We start from the raw sequence: 20,064 nt of genomic DNA on the forward strand, positions 1-20,064 counted from the left end.
ATATTTTTTTATATGTTTTAAGGTATCCACAGTTCCAATCATCCCACTGGCTCATCTATGCTGTTTTATTTTGAAAGTCGGGACCGGAAACACATTATGTACTTTGTTGTTACCGCTTCTTTGAGGAGTTGCCCGTTCTTCCCAAGTTTGGAAATTATTTTGTTGTGCAGCAACGAACGGCGTTTATGGACTGTGTTCGTGTTAACTCTTTGAAATGGCATCCATAGTTTCTCCTGAAACATTTGCATACAAGTAAGATATTCATGTTGGCCAGAAACTCTATTACAAGTAGCTAATGCTTGTCAAGAAAAAGCGGTGGAAATGTTTTCATCGCGGATTTTAACAATGGCAATATCCAGCCAGTTAGCTAGCGGCTCTCCTTGGTGAGAGTGGCACACAAACTTACGAATGCTTCAGGTAAATCTTACCGCGAAGAGGGTCACGATATGGTCATTAATCTGGAATATCCAAGTGTCGTGTTTGTGTCTACCTCCTTCATACTCCCATTGGTGTCACGTTGTAACCCGGCGTGAGACTCGGCGTTTATTGGAGTACAGTGCTGCACATCAGTCTTGTTATAACGGGACAGCTCAGGATGCATCATGCTACACAACACTACAACCACCTCCTTTCTCGGAGAAACAGGAGGTGAGTGGCCTATCTTTTTTTTCTCCAGCCAATTTCTAGTTTGATGATGTTGCCTCTCAGTCACCACATGTTCTTACAGCTACACATCGCATCAAACGTATCCTGAAAATTACATATTGTATTACATACATAAAATTACATACATATTATTGTATCCCTGAGCCTTATTTAGCAACCAAATTCACTGGTATTTCCAGGTCATATGCAATCAGGTCAGATACTGTTTTGGCTTTGAGAGTTACCCTTGTTTATGCATGTCTGTAGGCTGCCTTTGGTTAAAGCTATTTAAGATTAGTTAATAAACACGTAACATATTAAATGAGCAAAACTGAATGCCTCTTTTTCCGTTGCCAGAGCCTCTCCAGTATCCATGTGATGCAACATGACACTGGTGGGAAATCAGCAGAGCAGACATTGCTTAGGATGGATGGTTTCTTCTTTTTTTTTTATTCTATACATCAACAATACAGTAATAATACAATTCCATAATAGTTATATGTTGCAAATATATGATATGCATATTATTATACAAAAAAATGTAGTTCACCATTAAATAGAAAACCTTAGTATGAATGCATATATGGAGTATATATATTTATTGTCAATTTTAGCCTTTGTAACTGGCTGTTCAAACACCCTATATGTAACCTGACAGGTACAATGGAAATCAATGGACGCATGGTGTTGTTTGCAGAGGCCCCCCTTTCTTCTTCAGCTCCTGCTGGTCCCTGGGGACACTCTTTTTATACGCCACTTACCTACATGTCAAACATCTTGCACCTCCGGAACCGCAGAAGCACACTCACCAGATACAACCCGGGCCTCGCTATACCTCAGGTGTGTTTTTAAGAGATGTTTTGGTCGCTTCAGTTGTTGTACACAGTGACTTTTCATGGAGTATGTACATGTTGCATGCAATGCACCTTTTCATCTGCGTGGTAATTCATGAGATTGTTTATTTTTTAGTTTATTGTCCAAACTTTCATGTGTTGGTACTTTTGCCCTGAACATATCAGTTGTCAATCAGCCATTTCTTTCCACTGTTGCAACATCTTTTTGATTATTTTTTTTCTATGGTTTTCTATACCTCTATAGTATAGATTATTCTCAGGTATTCCTGTTGGGTACTGGCTGTCCAAGAATTTATGGATTACCAAATACATACAGTGGCTTGCATAAGTTTACACACGCATGCTAAAGTTGACTAAAAAGAGGAACAAAAAAACATTTTGGAAATTGATCTTAATGCCTTAATTGAAAAAATTAGGAAGAATCCATCCTTTAAGGACACCAGTTTTCTTTGTGAATGAATAATGTATCGTTAATAAATAAATGTTCTTCCTTAAAATACAGGGGGCATAAGTATACACACCCCTATGTTAAATTCCCATAGAGACAGGCAGATTTTTATTTTTAAAGGCCAGTTATTTCATGGATCCAGGATACTATTCATCCTGATAAAGTTCCCTTGGCCTTTGGAATTAAAATAGCCCCACATCATCACATACCCTTCACCATACCTAGAGATTGGCATGGGGTACTTTCCATAAGATCATCTCTCAATGCAAATCAAACCAGCTATTAGGCTAACTGAAATAAAACCATGCCAATCTCTAGGTATGGTGAAGGGTATGTGATGATGTGGGGCTACTTTAATTCCAAAGGCCAAGGGAACTTTATCAGGATGCGTAGTATCCTGGATCCATGAAATAACTGGCCTTTAAAAATAAAAATCTGCCTGCCTCTATGGGAATTTAACATAGGGGTGTACTTACTTATGCCCCCTGTATTTTAAGGAAGAACATTTATTTATTTATGATACATTATTCATTCACAAAGAAAATTGGTGTCCTTAAAGGTTGGATTATTCCTCATTTTGTTAATTAAGACATTAAGATCAATTTCCAAAAGATGATTTTTTTTTTTTATTCCTCTTTTTAGTTAACTTTAGCATGGGTTCATAAACTTATGCAAGCCACTGTACATATTACACCCCATTCCCATACTTATTACTTGATATGATTCAAAAAAGAAGAAGATGATTAAAAGAAGAATTATCATGTTGGAAGAAACTAATTATACAGTGTATTGAATGCTTCTGCAGGTTCAGAGTGCGGCACCTCCATCTGCATTTGGGGTCACATTTTGCAAGTGTGCACAGGTACATCAACACAATCGTTTTAAAAACCGCCCATATTATCTATGTGCATTTCATTTTCATTTTGGACCAATTTTAAACTGCAAACGCACATGTTGAAGACCATCAAGTGATATATACTCTTCCTGCTGCTCGTGTGGCCCCCAGGTGAAGCTGGACACTGACCCTCCTCAGCTGACTTTCTTCCTGCGGATTCACAACAAGGGCCCAGTGGGTGGCACCAACCTTTCTCAGGTGGCTATCCGGGACTCCATCTCTGGAATAGTACCCCTAAAATCTGAAGGCAGGGTTGTGGAAAGAGGCTACCAGACATTTGCCATTGATTCACTGTCTGGTATGTCTGGGAGTTGATTTTTTTTCTTTTTAAAGACGATTCTACCAAACATGTCTGGTTTGAACTTTAAAATGTCAAATATTTAAATTTTCTGCACACTGCTTTCACAATAAATAACATTCTATTGATTTTATTTCTTTAGCTGGATCCCAAGTTGTTGTCAACTATACCGCTCACATAAAGAGTCATAAGAGTGAGGTCCTGGACCTTCCGGCTTTTCTTACCTTCTCTAACGCCTCACAGGTATTTTTTTTTTTCTGCTGCCCTATTTCTGGTCTTTTAAACTTGAAAAGCAATCCCTAAAATGTTATTCATTTCACATCTCAGTATTTGCAGTACTATAAGAACATTTCTCTCTTCTTACCCTAGAGTATTGTTTTCTTGACTCCACAGAATGATGTCAGTATGTTTGGTCCATTGACAGCTAATCTAACCTTGACGGTGAATTCCACCGACAGGGTAAGTTGTAGACAGATACTTAACTGGAAACACTCCTGCAGCTTCAAGCATTGCATGCTTTGTTCTTGTATGGTTTTCAAATTAGCGTTTACAAAATTGATTTGATGAGAAGTCTGACGTTTCTGCGCCCCATTTTAGATCTATCCTAACCATGGGGTCCATTTTGCTGGATTTGTCGCTGGGTTCTTTGTCACATTGGTGCTGCTGTCACTGGGGTTTCTGGCCATGAACCTGATAGGTCTCCGAACCAGGCTGAACCTTCTTCAGCAAAGGGTATCACAAATTCCAATGTGTTTTGTTCTAGTTAAAACCTAATGTGTTAATTACAGACGGTATTTATTTGTTAATGTTTGTTTGTTAATTCTGTAAAAATGTTATTGATACTTGTACTTCTGTTAAAAGAAAATTTGGTATTTGCGTCCAACCAAACTGTGTATGGTATTTGACAGTTTTGTTGACCAACCGTGTTTCAACACTATTTTTCTTTTCTGTTAACTCATTTTGTAATTTTAAAGAACTGCTTTCTCAAATTAATGTCAGTATATTTTGCTCATTGTTTTAGGTTTTATGATTTACTTCAGGTATATATGTTAATACACCGTGCGTGCATATATCTTCTTGCTTCAGAGAAACAGAAGGGATTCGGACCCAGAGTATGCAGACTGCAACATGTGTGAGACCGTAAAAGATGAGGCTGCATTTGAAGACAAGATGGTGGACACCATGGTGTTGGAGGAGCCCCAGAATATGTACCAGGCTTTGGAGAAGTGAGTAGACAAGTCAAGATGGAATTAAATACCTCTCGATAATGTATAGAGATATCCTTTAATGACACAAAAGTTATCAAAATGACAAGTGGAAGAAATTGGCAATGAAGACACTCAGTGCTTGTGGAAAAAAAGTTTTAATATACAGTATATAAATGTAATGTGTTAAACTGAAGTTGGGAGTTTTCCCCTTTAATTCAGTATAGTCCATTTATTTTGAGTTATATGAAGAACTTAATATTAATGCACTTGGCTTCAACTATCAATCAATGCTTTTTGTTCACTGCTGGTGCATTATGTTGCTTACACTGTTTTACCCAAATCCTTAATCATTATAACATCTAATTCCATCACAGAATATGGTGTGTTCTAATTCAACATTTTTATTGTCTCACATTATTATCAAATCCACCAGGGGACAATGACAGTTATTGGCTTTTATTCTATTTATAAAGCATCTCATTAAAAACCCTCAATGTACAGGTTTACCCTGCTTACTCTGCATTTTATCCCTGCAAGCCTTGAAATGTCCACACTGCTGCATGCCACCAATAACCTGGAGGCCACCCGAATTCAGATCTACAAGGATGTGATGTCCTCTCTGCTGGGCGGCCTGCTTGCCCGGGGCCAGTGCAGCGCCCAGGCCCAGCAGAGACTCCTCAGTGTGCTCCACGGACAGATGCTGGGCATGGAGGGTCGGCTGAAGGAGGAGCGAGGGGCCCGCATGGCTGCTCTGGCTGGCCAGTGTAACATGGAGACTCGGGAAGAAATGGAAGCGGAGCACCGCAGAGAAGCTGCTGAGAAGGCCCAGGCCGAGCTGCTGTGTCAACATGCAGACCAACAGGTCCTCAAAAGTCCTTTGTTTAATTTGCTAGGGAAGTAGCGTTCCGAGAGAGAGTTTATTGCTTTCATGACACACCATCCCTACTGTAAAACCTCATTTTGTAATGTTACTAGGAGCTCCTCCACTGCAGCGTCCTCCTGGAGAAGCTGCACAAGCTGAGTCAGAATCAGCTCCAGCGCATTCTGTTGGTCCGACATGAAGAAGCCTCAGGGAAGGTCCAGAGGCAGATCATCGAGTGGCGCCGGGTGGAGTTACACAAGATTTTCTCTGAAGAACTGGAGGAGGCCACCAGGATGGGCGAGTTGGAGAAGAGTACAGCCAAGAGTCTTCAGCACGATTACTTTGCCTGTCAAGTGAGCAACAATAATTTACTTTCGAAGTTGTGACACATCAGAATTGACCATTTAAATGACATAATTATGAATGTATAATTTGAGCTTCAGACATTTTTTAGCATTTAGACAATTTTGCCTACAACCATGGCTTACAAAGCATGGCCAACAGCATTTGTCATTTATGCATTTGCTTTATTCTTTTCTTCTTCTTCTCAGCTAACTGTATTTGCGGTAATCAGTACATGAAGCAAACATTTAAAATACATCTTGAGACCTTTCCTTCTCTTTTCTGTCCAGGATCAGCTAGAGGAGGTGCTGGATGTCGTCCTTGCCAACCAGCGCTATGTGCTCGCTGAACGCCACGCACAGAGGAAGTTCTTGGTGCACAGCCTTCACAGCCTCAACAGCCTGATTTCAGACAGCTTCTCCAGCACCTCCGGCAATCTGGACAGCTGGTTCACTCACATCAGGAGGTTGGAGCCTGTTGTAATGACCAGTGATAGCGTCATGTGATGACCATTTCACATCTAGTTGCACTATTTCACTACACGTTACATGTGGCCAAGTAATCTTCTACAGTATTTCAGTATTAATGTACAATTTTAGAATTTAATCTGAAGTGCTTCTATTATGTGATCCTAAATATATAACAGAAAATATAGATTTGCAAAAAACACTGCAGAAAATGAAAGTGCATTTTGCATTACAAAATATTTTACATATTCATTTTTTTTTTTTTTTTAAATAAAAGAAAGTATTTTCCTGGCATTTTACAGACAATATGTACATTATATCAGCCTTTGTTGTCAGTTCAACCTTATAGGCAGCACTAAGCTTGCGCAATCCGAGTAAACTCGACTGGAGTTGTTTTAACCTGGCATGCTTTCATCTCTCCACCAGAGGGAGCATTGTGCCTGCAGAGCAGATCGACCAGCTACAGGACAAGGCCCAGAAAGAGTTGGTGATGGTGAGGCAGAGACTGGATGAGGCACTGAGCCAAGAGAGGAGAGCCATGCGCTGTGGACTGATAAAGAAGAGGCGGGAGCTCATCTCTGACATGGTGAGGAAATCAAGCGCATTTAGGATTTTATTCCCAGCAGCTGCATTATCCTATATATCCATTGTTGATTGATACCACAAAACCCGTTCATCTCATTCCGCAATTAATATACCACCTTCCTACTCTTTCCAGCTGCGGGTCCACAAACAGAGACAGAAGGATCTGTCGGCTCTGTCCAAGGGTCTGGAGGAAAGGATAGATGTAGCTCAGCACCTGCACTGTTGGCAGAACTTACTGACAGCTCAAAGTTTGGAGCTAGCAGAGCTCATCAACAACCTGGATGAGGAGGCTGCTGCCGACATTCGCAAGGTGCCACTCTAACAGTACACATCAGGCTTATTCATGACCTAATCACTTTAAAGGTGCCCTGCCACACGTATTTCATTACTTTGCGGTACAATGTCAACACAATGTCAGACTGATCAGGTGTTGTAATTGGCCTGATTTCTCCGCTTATTTCTTTTCAGGGGCTAGAGCTGACAGAGGAGGTAGCAGTTCATTTTCACATTCACGACGTAACACAAACACATACAGTATGGACCTAACATATTTCAAAAAATACAAGTAAGAACGGTTTTGTGTAGCAGGGCACTTTTAAAAGATGCATAAAAACCCACACACAGACATCCCACGGGGCATAAGAAGCTGGGTCCAGACTAGTTTGATGATAGCCACACAGATTGTTTTAAGGGGATAGATGGAAGAATGAAGGGGTATGGTCAATCAAGGAGTGGGCTTGTGAGATGGCCGGGGTGGCGGTGTTTGAGGAAATGTTACATATAAACAGTTTGCCAGATTGAATGTGTATACTAGAAAATGGGTCGTAAAAGTACCTGAGCTTTCTGGAGGGCTCCTAAGAAGCTTTGTGCTGGGGAGAGACGTGTATGATGGGCTTATGGTGTTTATTTATAAATATGTTAATTTGGTTTATTGTCTATTTTGTAACTTATTTTGTTGAATGGTCTGGAATATTGTAGTTACTGTGTGATCTTTTCTTGATTTTTGTCTGGGTGGATGGTGATGACGGAAGGTTGGGGATTTGTTCATGTTGCAAGTTGTATGTTTTGTATTTTGTTAAAAAATAAAAATAAATTGTTAATCAAAACAACAAAAAAACATCCCACGGAGCTTGATTGAGTTTGATTTACTCTCTGTCTTGATCCTCTATCTGTTCTGTAGGTGACCATGCGTATGATCCAGGGTGCCATAACAGAAGTCAAAGCCATCCAGCCTTCTGCAACCCAGGCCTTGCTAACACTTCTGCCTCCAGGGGCACAACGCTCCGTGCTGCAGGTGGAACCTGAGGCAGGACCAGGACAAGCCCAGGGACAAGGAGCGAACGCTCTCTTGCAGGGCCAGGAAAGGTTGCACCAGGAAGGCAAGGCAGCCTTACGCACCCTCAGCTGCACCAGGGAGGATCTGCGGGATGCCATTGAGAGAGAGCTGCAGGAGCAGAGAGAGCTCAGGGCGCAATGCAGAGCTTTCTTCAGGTCAGTGATATAATAACACCGGCCATTTCATTTCAGGGTATTCAAAGTGTGTGTTATCCTATCCTTCCTGAGGGAGGTGGTGGCGCAGTGGATATAACACATGCCTTTGGTGTGGGAGACCTAGGTTCGATTCCCACTGTGATACATCAACCAATGTGTCCCTGAGCAAGACACTTAACTCCTAGTTGCTCCAGAGGCGTGCGACCTCTGACATATATATAGCAATTGTAAGTCGATTTGGATAAAAGTGTCAGCTAAATGACATGTAATGTAATGTAATATTTGCTGTGGAAAAGGTATTATATACCAGACTGTCCCCCCACAAGAACTTTTGTTGATTGAAAAATAACATCAACAAACAATAAGTACACCGTCCAGGATTAATGTTATTCCACTCTCCAAACAGCCATGTAAAGTCTCATGGCGGAACTCCTGTGTGTTAATCTGTCTTCCTTTTCTCCTTCTGTCCCAGTTGTTTGTGTTCGTCCCAGTTGACCCTGTCTGAAGATGACCGGCTCAGGATGAAACTGGAGTTTCAGAAGTGCCTGTCTGTGATGGACCGCTGCCTGGTGCTGCCCCACGCCATCTCCAGAACCAAACTCCACACCGCTCTTGCAGCTTGGAGAAAGGAGCGCGAGCAACAAATGGTGAACACACAATCATCACACATTACAGAATTAAGTTATGTTCTTGAAACCTGTGTGTGTAGTATTAGAACATTTCTGACTTTGGCTACTGCTAGTTTTAGTATCTAACAAAAGGCCACGGTGGCAGACAACAATACACCCTTCCACACTTATTTTGGTGTAATATTTACATTATCGTCAAAGAGTTCATAGCATCCAATCTATTTGATTGAAAATGCAGGTGGAACACTCTATATTGCTAATGAAGTGAAAGGTCAAAATTATGAGTGTTAGTACTTGTGCACGACATGAGCCAAAACAAATTGTAAAATAATGTACCCTGTAGTTTTTGCACTGAAATTGTTAGACTATGAACATAAGAATATAGGGAATATTAGATAAAAGGAACAAAAGAGACAGTGATCTAAACCACACCCCATTGTATCTGTGTACTATGAGTGTACATCAACATGATGAGGGGAACAAGCAGAAATCCCTTTCAACATCCACAAATATGTATGTTTGTAGTATAATAGCATTAGAGCTCAGTTGACCAGATTAAAATGTGTCTTCCCTTTCTTGGGAAGGAAGTCTCTATGACCACTTCTTTTACCCTGTGCTAACTTTGATGATCTCTTTTTGTTTTAAATCTCCTCTCTTGATACGATTCTAAAGCCCACATGTATTAAACTACAGCAGGATAGAATGGTGCATTTAATATTTTCTCAAATGAGTAAGAAATGGAGAATGGCGACTGCCAGTGCAAACCACACTGCGATCAGCCTCAATTGTGTGGCCGCTGGATGAGTGCACATTATGATTCAGAAATAATTCTGGTTTCATTTCTAATCATATCATAACAGCATGCTTGGAGTCATTTCCCAGCCAAAGTATGGATATTGTGGTTTTTGCAGATAAATAAGCAATCCAAGGGGGTAACCAGCGAAACAGACACGTCGGAACTGCTGCTTTTCCAGAAAAAGCTTGAGGACAGCATCCAACTGTTTGAGAAGGAGAAGGAGACGGAGAGCGGCGTCATGAACAAGGTAAAGCTGTAAAACGATCTTTTAATAGAAGTCCTTTTAAAGTGCAGTAAGTTACTGAGAGGCAAAAAGGGTTTGAAGGGTGTATTAACTTTATACAATATCAAATAGGGCTGCTCGATTATAGAAAAGAATATAATCACGATTATTTCGGTCATTATTGAAATCCCGATAATTTAACACAATTACTCTTACTTCTGGAAAGATGTTGTGATTATTGAACTTAAAAAACAGTGGAAAAAGTTAAAGAAATCAACAGTAAAAAAAACACATACAACTGTGAAATTTGCCTCAATACTCGATTATTCTGTTTTTGTAATCATTGGGAGCCAAAATCATAATCGCGATTAAATTTCGATTAATTGCACTGCCCTAATATCAAACCCTAAGCTCATTCAGTAGCGAAGCCATTCTCCTTCAATGGAAGGACTATCTGTGTTAAAGTTTAATGTCTAGCTTGCACACAAGGTGGCTTGAGTTCATACGAGATGACTGAAATACATCCATCTGTATTTTGGCAGGTGATGGAAGAGATGCGTAGGGAGAGAGAGGACGATCTGCGCTCTCAGGGCGACAGCCTGGCGATGCAGATGGCTACCATCCACTATCAGAAGGCTGAGAGGAGGACCAAAGTCTTGGAGACCTGCGGAGCAATGCTCACTCTGCACAGCCTTCTCATTCTGCAGCTCAGAGAGAGAAAGAGCCTGGAGAGACAAGACATGGCCCAGAGTATACAGAACCACTGCTTGGTAGGCAAAGCTTGACTCCCAAGTTAACCTCTGTGCTGCAGCACTGCATGGTGGCAGGGCTGCTCATGGGCATATAATAAGGTTCAAACAAATGTGTAACTGTATTAGTTTCTCATTAAACCTAATAGACTTTTCTCAGAGTGTAATTTGACTCTTGCCACAGGGCCTAGAGGAAGCAGAACAAGAGCTTCAGAAGGAGAGGACTAAGCTGGACGGCCTGCAAATGTCTCGGTCCAGAGTCGGGTCCAATCCAACACGGAGAGATGACTCTGATGAGAGCGAGGGGGAGAGTGAGGAGGAGAGACTGTTTCAGCTGCAGCAGGATTGCAGGATGACGTCCATCCTCCAGGAGGCACTCTACAAGAGCGATCAGGTCATCACACTGTTGGCTGAGAGGTGAGCTGTCATGTCAGTGTTAACTCAGGAGTAGTGTCTCATTGCCAGACCTATCTCCACAACATACCGGGATGGGAGAAACACGTGCTCTGGTTTATTAGCATTTCTTTAAACCAGTCACAATCGTCTTGGGCGGCGCTAAACCCCGGAAAGGAACTTGTTTTGGTGGAACTCTGGAATTAAAATGGCTGTCGAGCGTGTAGTGAGAATTTTACTCCAACAAAAAAAGATAAATATAATTTGATTGTCGGTCCTAGCTCGGAGGATGTTTCCCGAATCGACCGGAGTTAAGAATGCCAACACAAAGAAAGCAGAAGGTGAGGGACATCCGGCGGCACCGGAGCAATCCCGTAAATTTAACGTCGCCGATTATAGACTATAAACTCGGGAGTGATGAGACATTTTGTGGATTGACATTTTACAATGAAACTCTGGTGTTTTCAGGTGGCAGAAAATGACTGGCAACAATCAAGCCATGGAAGATTTAAAAGAGCAAATGGAGCTCAGGAGACTTTATGCAAACTGTGACCAGGTCTGAACTTATTTATGAAGACTTTTTTTTCCCAATGTTTTATTCAACACAAACATATTAACGGCATGGAAAAATACAGGGGCATCCTCACTTCTGTGTGCATGCCAGAGGAAGTAGAGAATAAACTGTACTTTAAAGTGGCCCTGTGCCCTGCTCTTCATCTCAGGATTTGGAGTTTGCATCTCGGCTGGTGAAGCAGAGTCGGGTATCTGCTGAGGTTCTCCTGGAGGCTCTGCGTCTCCTCCTCCCCACCCTGCCTGAAAGCGAACTCATTTCCATCACTGATGCCCTCTGCCCCAAACAGCACCCTGTTTCATCACCAGCAGAGCAAGAACACTCGGGGTAAGAACCAGGGTCAGGATCTGTCCACTGGCAAACATTTGTGTTGATATCTAGTTTTACACATCTAATTTACACAGTGTAGGATCACATTAGGTGAATGTGTTTGACTCATGAGAGGTGATAATTATTGGTAGTGAAATAACACAAATATATCTCTATAGATATTCAAATTGTAGTGTATTTTTTCTTTTCTCTGTTCTTCTTTTAATAAGCCCCGTGTGACAGAACGATTGCACATCAACATACAAAATCTGTCTGGCTCTTCCAACTTGCAAACAAAGTTTTGAGTTTGGTTACCAACTAATGTGCATAAGCTATCAAAAGCTTGTGTCATGCACTTGTCTCCTAGTCTATGTTAGGAGCCCTCCAGAAAGCTAAAATACTATAAATAATAAATGTCTTTCCCTCCTTTCTTTTTTAATACCTTTATTGCAATTCCTTCACTTAATTAACAATCCATTACCATACAAAGCAGTACCATTAGCATATCCTTGCAATTTTCTATTTTTTTTTTAATATGTATGTACATATCTATGTAGTCCACTCAGTGCTAATAATAATAATAATAAAATAAAAGCAACCCTCATAGCGAAAGAAAAATAGCAATTAAAAAAAAAACATATACACATACATCTGCACCCCTATACACTTCTAATCATACATCTATACATATATACGTATACACATACAGTATATGCATACACTCCCAAACTTTTACCTAAGAAACATAGAAGTTGATTTGTGTGTATATATATATATATATATATATATATATATATATATATATAAATTAACCCAGACAATAACTTAACTTAAAACACAATAACTTAGTTCATTCATTCATTTATCAGTTTGTTTACCAAAAACACTCAGAAAAAGCAAGGACATGCATGAATGAATAACTAAATCTTTTTAGTTATTCTTTTTAGTTATAAAAAAGAATAGAACAATTTGAATATAGTGAAAACCTTTTTTGTCCCAAGTATGCAGCCACAGTCTCATCGATTCAAGATATGTGGTTTAAGAAAGTAGTTTTTTTGACTGAAGCCAAATACAGCTGGCTGAAACAAACCCATTTCCAAGCATTGTCTCACATTTAAATACTGTTTGTACACGATTCCACAAGGGTCCTTCTTCCCTGAGCCAAGATGGAGAGATAAATCATTATACCCATCATTTAATTTCCCCTCTCTTCATGATACACTGGAACACTCGCTGGCCCCCGCTGAGTTTGGATTACTTTACTGATGAATCATGTCTCGTGCATGAGGACCGGAGCTGTCTGGCCAAAGGACAAGAGAATGAAAATGGAACAATATGCAAAACATGTGTTTTTCTTCTCTTTTTCAGCTGTTTAGTTTCTGCTTTTTGTTTGCAGAATAGAGTTTAGCTGTTCTTTGGAACAATTTGTAATCTTTTCATTTCAATAGTAGGATGTGAAACTCAATTTTGTTTTTAAGAAAAATATGTTGCAATATGATTGTTAAGCAACTACACTTAAACTTTTTGGAGGCATTCTCTTAAAGACAAATAGCCTTGTGTGATTTTGCAGTTAGAATTATCCATACTTAATTATTGATTTGACAGTCCGAAAACGATTTACCCTTCTAAGAAAGGGCTTCAATATCGAATATTTTACTTTAATGGAAAAGATCACAAAGCTCTCCCTCTAAACCAATGAAAAGTTATGACAGTGTATCAGATAGCCAGGCTTCCCTGACCATTTTTTAATCAAAGCCAATCATTGTCTGCAGAGATTGTATCACAGTTACCAGCTTTATAATATATGTTATGACCTTTTGACCAGGTGTGCCGGCGGGGTGAACAGACCTCTTTCTGTCAAACTGAGAGAAGACGTGGTGCATAAAAATATGCCAAATATGCCAAGCTGCACTTTGGAAAGAGAGAGGTGAGTTCAACACATTTCTGTGTCTGGCTACTGGCTGACGTTACACTTTCTGCAAGACTAATTTGTAGTTCAGTGATCACCAACCTCAGACAAATCCTTTATTTGATGTATAATATGCCTTTCATCAGTTAACATGGCTGGGCTGCAGTGACCACACGCATGAGGTAAGCGCTTTAACACTCCAAGCCCACTAACAACAGCTCCCTTGTCCTCTAAATCTCAGACTCCAGGAAAAGAGGCAATGTTTGATGGAAAAACTGCTCCCCAGAAGCCGTCTCCTGGTTTCCAGAGATGTTGCACCGCTGCTGGTTAAAGAGAAAGGAAAGGAGGACAGTTTTACTAAAGCCCAACAGCCTATTCATGAATCAACCCTGACAGAATACACCGTTTCAGAGCAGCAAAATGACCCTGCAAAAGAAAGGTTTGTGGACACAGTGAATGAAACGTTACACAGCACGGCAGAGGAATACATGATGCCAGCCTCTGCCAGCAGTGTACTGGGCGTCCCTGCTACTGGAGAGAGGTTATTTGTGTTCCGGGATCCACCTGATTCAAGTGGCAGTGTGGGTGCTCCGAAAAGAAAAAAGAAAAAGAACTTTCTCAATCTGAAGAAAGGCTCAGTGGCTCCATCAAACCTTTCTCGAGACTAACATTGTCTTTTGCAAGAGATTATGATGATGGTACTTTATTATGATATATAATATTAGAATCCAAAATAAACCAATAGATTTGCTGTGTGTAGCAAAACATTTCCAGTAGGGCTGGGCAATATATCAATGTTATATCGATATCATGATATGAGACTAGATATCGTCTTAGATTTTGGATATCGTAATATGGAAATTGTTGTCTTTTCCTGGTTTTAAAGGCTGCATTACAGTAAAGTTAAGTATTTTACAAGTATTTTCTGAACTTACCAGACTGTTCTAGCTGTTCTATTATTTACCTTTACCCACTAAGTCATTAAATCATTTCTGGAAATTATTTATCAAAAATCTCATTGTGTAAATAACATTTTTTTTTAAAAGCACCAATAGTCAACCATACAATATCGTCGCAATATCGACATCTAGGTATTTGGTCAAGAATATTGTGATATTTGATTTTCTCTATATCGCCCAGCCCTAATTTTCAGTGGCGTATGTTGCATGGTGGTTACATTAAGGAGGTTGACAAACAGTTCCATTATTTTCAATGGTGTTGGCTTGAATCTTTTAAGTGGTGGGAAATATCCACTCAAGTACAGACTTGCTTTCACTTTACAAATGTGTTATTGGGGAAGAGAACAGATTAAAAACCCCATTCTTGCAGTATTGGTGTGTACTGCATTAATATCAAGAGTATTATTATTATTCATGTTCAAAACTCCAGATATTAGACAAGTTACTGAGTGTTTGTGGTTTGATGTGAGGATTGTATACCTCCCTACACTCAAGATACACATGTACATTAAATGTATCAAAATTCCAAGTTCTTTCAGTTTAAATTCATATTGTAAAATAAATTAAAAAAAAAAAAAAAAAAAAAGTTGAACGTCATGATTAAAAATCAAACGTCCCCCTGAATTTTGCCTTTCTTGTTTTGACATGTATCGTGTACATTGATACTTAATAGCTGTCATTAATATCCTGATTTTAGGAATTGACAAAGCCTCAACATGTGTTGAGGAAAAGTTGCGAAATGTTTGGCTGTGTTATCAGCAGGAGAAGCTCCATCATTCCTGGTATTTGGAGCGTGCACGAACGGAGTGTTTGCGACCCCAAATGTTTTCCCCCTCAGACTGCTGCGCGTCCACGTCATCGTCGTCGTCCCCTCCACCACTCCATCCTTAAAACTGCTGCAAAACTACTCCTCTTTACTATTTTACCGTCGTTGACCGTCACAGCAGCTGTAAGCAGTCCGGAGCAGCAGTGTTATCCGACATGAGGCTGGGACTCGCCGCCCTCACGTGTTTCTTCAGCTTTGTGTGGCTGTCGGAGTGCGCGCCTCCGACCTGCTACTCTAGAGCGCTCGGTCTGAGCAAAGAAGTCATGTCTCTGCTGGATAAAATACACACGTACCATCGCACGGTAAGCGCTTTGACGTTCATCGCATTGTCACATTCTGCACACAAGGCTGTGTAGACTAGTACACCGTGTTATGTACTCTCTAACGATCATGTTTGTTGGGTTGCAGATAACGTGTGCTAAGGTTCTACCCACGATCTTCCTTGATGTGCATGTAAGTTTCAAACAATGGAGGAATGCATATGATGTGGGACACACGGCTGCTGAAAGTGTTTTAAAAGGAAATTGGGAAATTTGCATATCAGTTTATATTTTCTACTAGCAACCACCTTTCCTCCACTGATAACCACCCGGTCAAAATTAATAAAAACCAAGGGAGTTAATGTAATACAAAATCAAGAAGTTGAAAAATCCCAGTTAGATATGAGCTGTAGCTTTCGCTCAGTGCACAGTTTTTAACTTTGCACAGGAAGTTAATTCAATGCAAATCAATGTATACTCTGACAAATCCTACCTAATATGGTAGCATGTCCTGTTGTTTGTATGTTTGAGGGTATATGAGAGTAATCTAGATTAAAAAAAAGTGTAAATACTGTTAATCTCTAATGCAAAAACCAAATCTCTGATTTAAAAAAATGAGAATCATTCACTAGAAGATGTGTACATTTGTGAAGTGTTTGAGAGGACACTGTTCATTTAAAAAAAAAAAAAAAGCTGTTTTATCTTTCTAGAACTCATGTGTCACAACCAAGCTCCGTGACTTTCTCTACGTGGTGCTGAACCATCCTGACCAGTACTGCAGAGAGCGTCCCAGAATGGTGCTGCTCAAACGTAAAATCCAGAACTTGCACACCATCATCACCAGAGTCTGTTATCGGGTAAGAGCATCTAAAACGCCTGCAATGTTTTTTTTCTTCTTTCTTGGTCGCTCTTGTTTTCAGGCTTGAGTGTCTTGACCGCGTGTCTTTGTTTGGTTGGCAGGACCTGGTGTTTTTCACAGATGACTGTGAGGCCATTGACACTGGACACAGCAGCCCTCACTATGCAGAGGACAGGCTTCAGCTACTGCAAGAGGAGAGATAATCAACACACACACAGCAGATTACAGACGCCCAGCGGTCTGTTGCATTTATAAAAACACATCAGCAATATGTAGAATGGTAACGCATGTACACTACACACCGCGGCCTGCACTGTATTAGATGCATCATAAATAATACACACAGGGCGCTGTTTTCATGTCGTACCTATTTGGCTCTGCGTGAGCTGCAACCTCATGTTAGTGGACATGTGTGACTACATTCTAGCAAGGAGTCCAGAAATTTCCACAGGAAATTTGCTGAATGCCAACCATGCCGTTGAAAACCTTAAAATAATAAACCAATAAGAGATGCTTGTGAGCTGGGCTTAACCGCTGCTTACTTACATGGGCTAATCAAAGGTCCATGTGTCATTAAGAGAAATAAGTTGTGTTGTCATAACCCTTGGTATGACTAAAATGTCTTAAAGGAGCACTATACAGTATTTTGTAAACATTTGAAGAGCTGAACATGGTGGTTTAAAATGTTACGTAAGAAACAGATGTACTGAACATTGCTTTCTCACGCTCAGTCGTAGAGTACACTCCTTCAGAATTTTGTCACAGAAACATATTTTTTTTTTTTTTACTTTTGTTTTATACCAACAAACTTACAACAGTGCTGCTGCTTGTGCTAAAGCTGAATAAAAATGCAAATGTTCTTGGCCTTAGGCAGAATATATATATAAAATATGAGAGCCCTCACTGTCATATTAGACACTTGCCTGTGTTTATGTACACTTAAAGACAATCCATATGTCTTACATTATGTAATAAAATTTCTCTTTATGTATCAGCTTGTATTGTGCTTGTGTTATGTTCTCTGAAGTTATTTCCAAAATGTCTGCCGTCAATTCTGGGAAACACAAACCACTGAGACAAAACTGGCCCGTGTCCAGTGTGTGAATCAGCATGATGTCCTTTTCTACATTTACACAAGGAAGGTTCATTTCACTCTGACTGATGTTCTGATTTTCACTCAGCATGTGACAGTTACTGATGCTTTTTATTTTGATTGAGGCAATATGTTTTGTCACCACTGGACAGAAATACAGTTGCATTTTAAGTAATCGTTTAGGTCAAAGCATTTTCCCTCTGCTAAGCAAAATAAACTGGTTGTTGTGTTTTTAAAATGTGATTGATGAACTGTAAGTGAAGCGATGTGGGTTTTACACAAACCACAGCCCCCACTCTCACAAATAAGGGCACAGTTGCCAATATTTTGATAACAGTGTTATGACATGTTGGATTTGGGAACAAGTCTGCCCCTCTGATTTGAGTTATGGCCTCTACTGCCCTCTGTTGGCCAGGCCCAATGATCTGCACTTGCTGAAAGGCAGTTGCTCAGTGTATTTTATACAGATATTCAAAGTATTCTTTGATTTTGGGGCCATTTTTAAATATGTAACAAAATTTGCTCTTCCCCATCATAGGCTGAGACGTTGTACCTGACGTGCTACATTTTGTTCAAACCGTGTTTTGAATACATCTTGTAATATGAGGCTATGATGTTAGAGTTGAGTGTAGTACAGTTCACTTGACTAAACTAGCCAGAGACGAGTCAGCCTCTGGTTAGGCCCCCCACGTTAAAAGGCCCCTGGACACCCGCCGCATGCCATCCTTTCCTTTTCCACTTATATCAGCTATGTGTGAAAATGAATTGTAGAGACTTGAATTTACTTGTGACGGTGATATATTTAACAAAAGAAATAATCAAATTCACAACCTCCGTGTTTATGTTTGTGAATGATTTGCCTTTCTGACAACATACATGGATTCTTGATATTGCCCCCATTAATCCTATCTTGCATATTTTGCTGAAGCATCTGTCCCATATGGGGAGCTACAGTTTCTGTTGTTACTTTGCTGTCGTTTGCTGCTTGAACCTGGTGCTGCCAATGTTGTTGATTTTATCTCTGCATTACAGAAATACCTTTAATTCTCCTGTTGTCCTCGGGTCAAATTTGACGCATTTTCAAAACGTTTCCATATCGGAAATGTGGGTTTCTTTCAACCAAATAGTCAAAAAAAAAATAACATGGATGGTTCCATACAACCAACACACTTCAGAAGTAAAATAAATGGAAACAAAACTGACAAAAACGTCGGGAAAAGATTGAAAAACATCGGGAAAAGTGACAAAAGCATTCAAAAAAAAGTTTGACCCAGAAAAACAAAAAAGTTGCATGGTTGACGAGAATACAACACAAGGGTTAACTGGGAAATAGGGAGATTTACATTTGTCCTGAGTTTGCATATAGCTTTATTGATTGAGGTAGCTTGTGTGCCATGTTGTCTATTTCATGTGTTAGGCCTGCTACCTTACACGATGACTTTGTCTTAGTATGGTTCACATGCCTTGTGCGGGATGAAGGAGAGCTAAAAAACTTCTGGCCACAGTTCAAATGATTTTCAGTCGTCTTGAGGGTTGTTGGGGTACCAGTTATGCAGGAGCTGTGCTGTTCCTGAATCAGGCCCATCAGGCAATTCTGTAGGCTGATTAAGAGCCAGTGTCCACATCCAATAGTCATCCATTTACTATTAGTTGGCAAAACTGCATGTTCAATGTTTATCGTCAGAGAGTTTGACAGTACCTTGATCTGTCACAAGGTGGTGCTGGTTGTTGCGGTTCCATATTGCCACATCAGATGAGGATATGGCTCTCCATCATTTTATGCTGCTGAACATGCACTGTAGGCCTATATAAAGGTGCTACTGACAGACAGCTATTAAAAGCTCTCCCTCTCTCTGTGCATTTTCACTGACAGTTATTATTAACAATTAACTGATTTTTATTTCCAGATTTGATAACTGAGATGCAACACTGAAATCTGCCAAAACAGAGTCAAATCTGCAGCCGTTATGTTGAAAAGGTCAAAACTAGTTCCTGCTGTGACGATAAGTAACTAACAATGTTTTCAGTAAGAGGTCCAAACTAATGTTACATTAATAAGCCAGGTCCAATTGATTTAGTTAGAAAAATAAAGATATTCAAACTTGTGATAATGTTGCAGGATTGTAATCAGCAAACCTAGAGGTTTTTAAGTCTAACAGCACAATATTGTATTGTGATAATATCACTATCCACAATAATGTCACAACATTTGATCATCAAACACTGGGACTAAAAAACTCTCACAGCTCCATCAGTCCTGTGCAGAAGATCATTTCATAATCATTTAACAGACTGCAGTTTAATGTGAGCTCATGTTAGAATAAGTATGATTTTCTTTTTGTGCCATGAATCAAGTTGTTGTACTTCTGAACCATCAGGTTTGAACCACTCAC

At 40.0% G+C, this 20,064-nt stretch overlaps 2 protein-coding genes across 2 annotated transcripts; both read left to right on the forward strand.

Moving 5' to 3' along the window:
* The first annotated feature begins 111 nt into the window (after positions 1 to 111).
* On the forward strand, positions 112 to 15,030 carry LOC116034222 (limbin). The gene is made up of 24 exons (XM_031276790.2): positions 112 to 648; positions 1,003 to 1,078; positions 1,304 to 1,485; positions 2,753 to 2,809; positions 2,954 to 3,140; positions 3,283 to 3,383; positions 3,534 to 3,599; positions 3,738 to 3,872; positions 4,227 to 4,366; positions 4,886 to 5,210; positions 5,324 to 5,563; positions 5,843 to 6,018; positions 6,446 to 6,605; positions 6,738 to 6,914; positions 7,785 to 8,095; positions 8,568 to 8,742; positions 9,636 to 9,767; positions 10,286 to 10,513; positions 10,677 to 10,909; positions 11,354 to 11,441; positions 11,608 to 11,783; positions 13,591 to 13,692; positions 13,916 to 14,442; positions 14,822 to 15,030. Exons 1-23 carry the CDS (start codon positions 409 to 411, stop codon positions 14,340 to 14,342), a joined length of 4,134 nt encoding a protein of 1,377 aa, XP_031132650.2. The 5' UTR covers positions 112 to 408; the 3' UTR covers positions 14,343 to 14,442; positions 14,822 to 15,030.
* Positions 15,031 to 15,386: 356 nt separating this feature from the next.
* On the forward strand, positions 15,387 to 17,579 carry LOC116034234 (cytokine-like protein 1). Its single transcript, XM_031276811.2, has 4 exons — positions 15,387 to 15,761; positions 15,868 to 15,912; positions 16,430 to 16,576; positions 16,680 to 17,579. Exons 1-4 carry the CDS (start codon positions 15,615 to 15,617, stop codon positions 16,779 to 16,781), a joined length of 441 nt encoding a protein of 146 aa, XP_031132671.1. The 5' UTR covers positions 15,387 to 15,614; the 3' UTR covers positions 16,782 to 17,579.
* The last annotated feature ends 2,485 nt before the right edge of the window (positions 17,580 to 20,064 follow it).

This window comes from Sander lucioperca, chromosome 6, assembly GCF_008315115.2.
Source record: "Sander lucioperca isolate FBNREF2018 chromosome 6, SLUC_FBN_1.2, whole genome shotgun sequence".
NCBI classification, from domain to species: Eukaryota; Metazoa; Chordata; class Actinopteri; order Perciformes; family Percidae; genus Sander; species Sander lucioperca.

What these genes read in the sequence shown, in the direction of transcription:
- LOC116034222 (XM_031276790.2), top strand. Translation starts at nt 409, where the DNA reads ATGCTTCAGGTAAATCTTACCGCGAAGAGGGTCACGATATGGTCATTA. An exon ending in CTGCTGCCGACATTCGCAAG is followed by an intron (nt 6,915 to 7,784) that starts GTGCCACTCTAA and finishes TCTGTTCTGTAG; the next exon opens with GTGACCATGCGTATGATCCA. An exon ending in GTATACAGAACCACTGCTTG is followed by an intron (nt 10,514 to 10,676) that starts GTAGGCAAAGCT and finishes CTCTTGCCACAG; the next exon opens with GGCCTAGAGGAAGCAGAACA.
- LOC116034234 (XM_031276811.2), top strand. Translation starts at nt 15,615, where the DNA reads ATGAGGCTGGGACTCGCCGCCCTCACGTGTTTCTTCAGCTTTGTGTGG. An exon ending in TACACACGTACCATCGCACG is followed by an intron (nt 15,762 to 15,867) that starts GTAAGCGCTTTG and finishes GTTGGGTTGCAG; the next exon opens with ATAACGTGTGCTAAGGTTCT. An exon ending in CGATCTTCCTTGATGTGCAT is followed by an intron (nt 15,913 to 16,429) that starts GTAAGTTTCAAA and finishes TTATCTTTCTAG; the next exon opens with AACTCATGTGTCACAACCAA.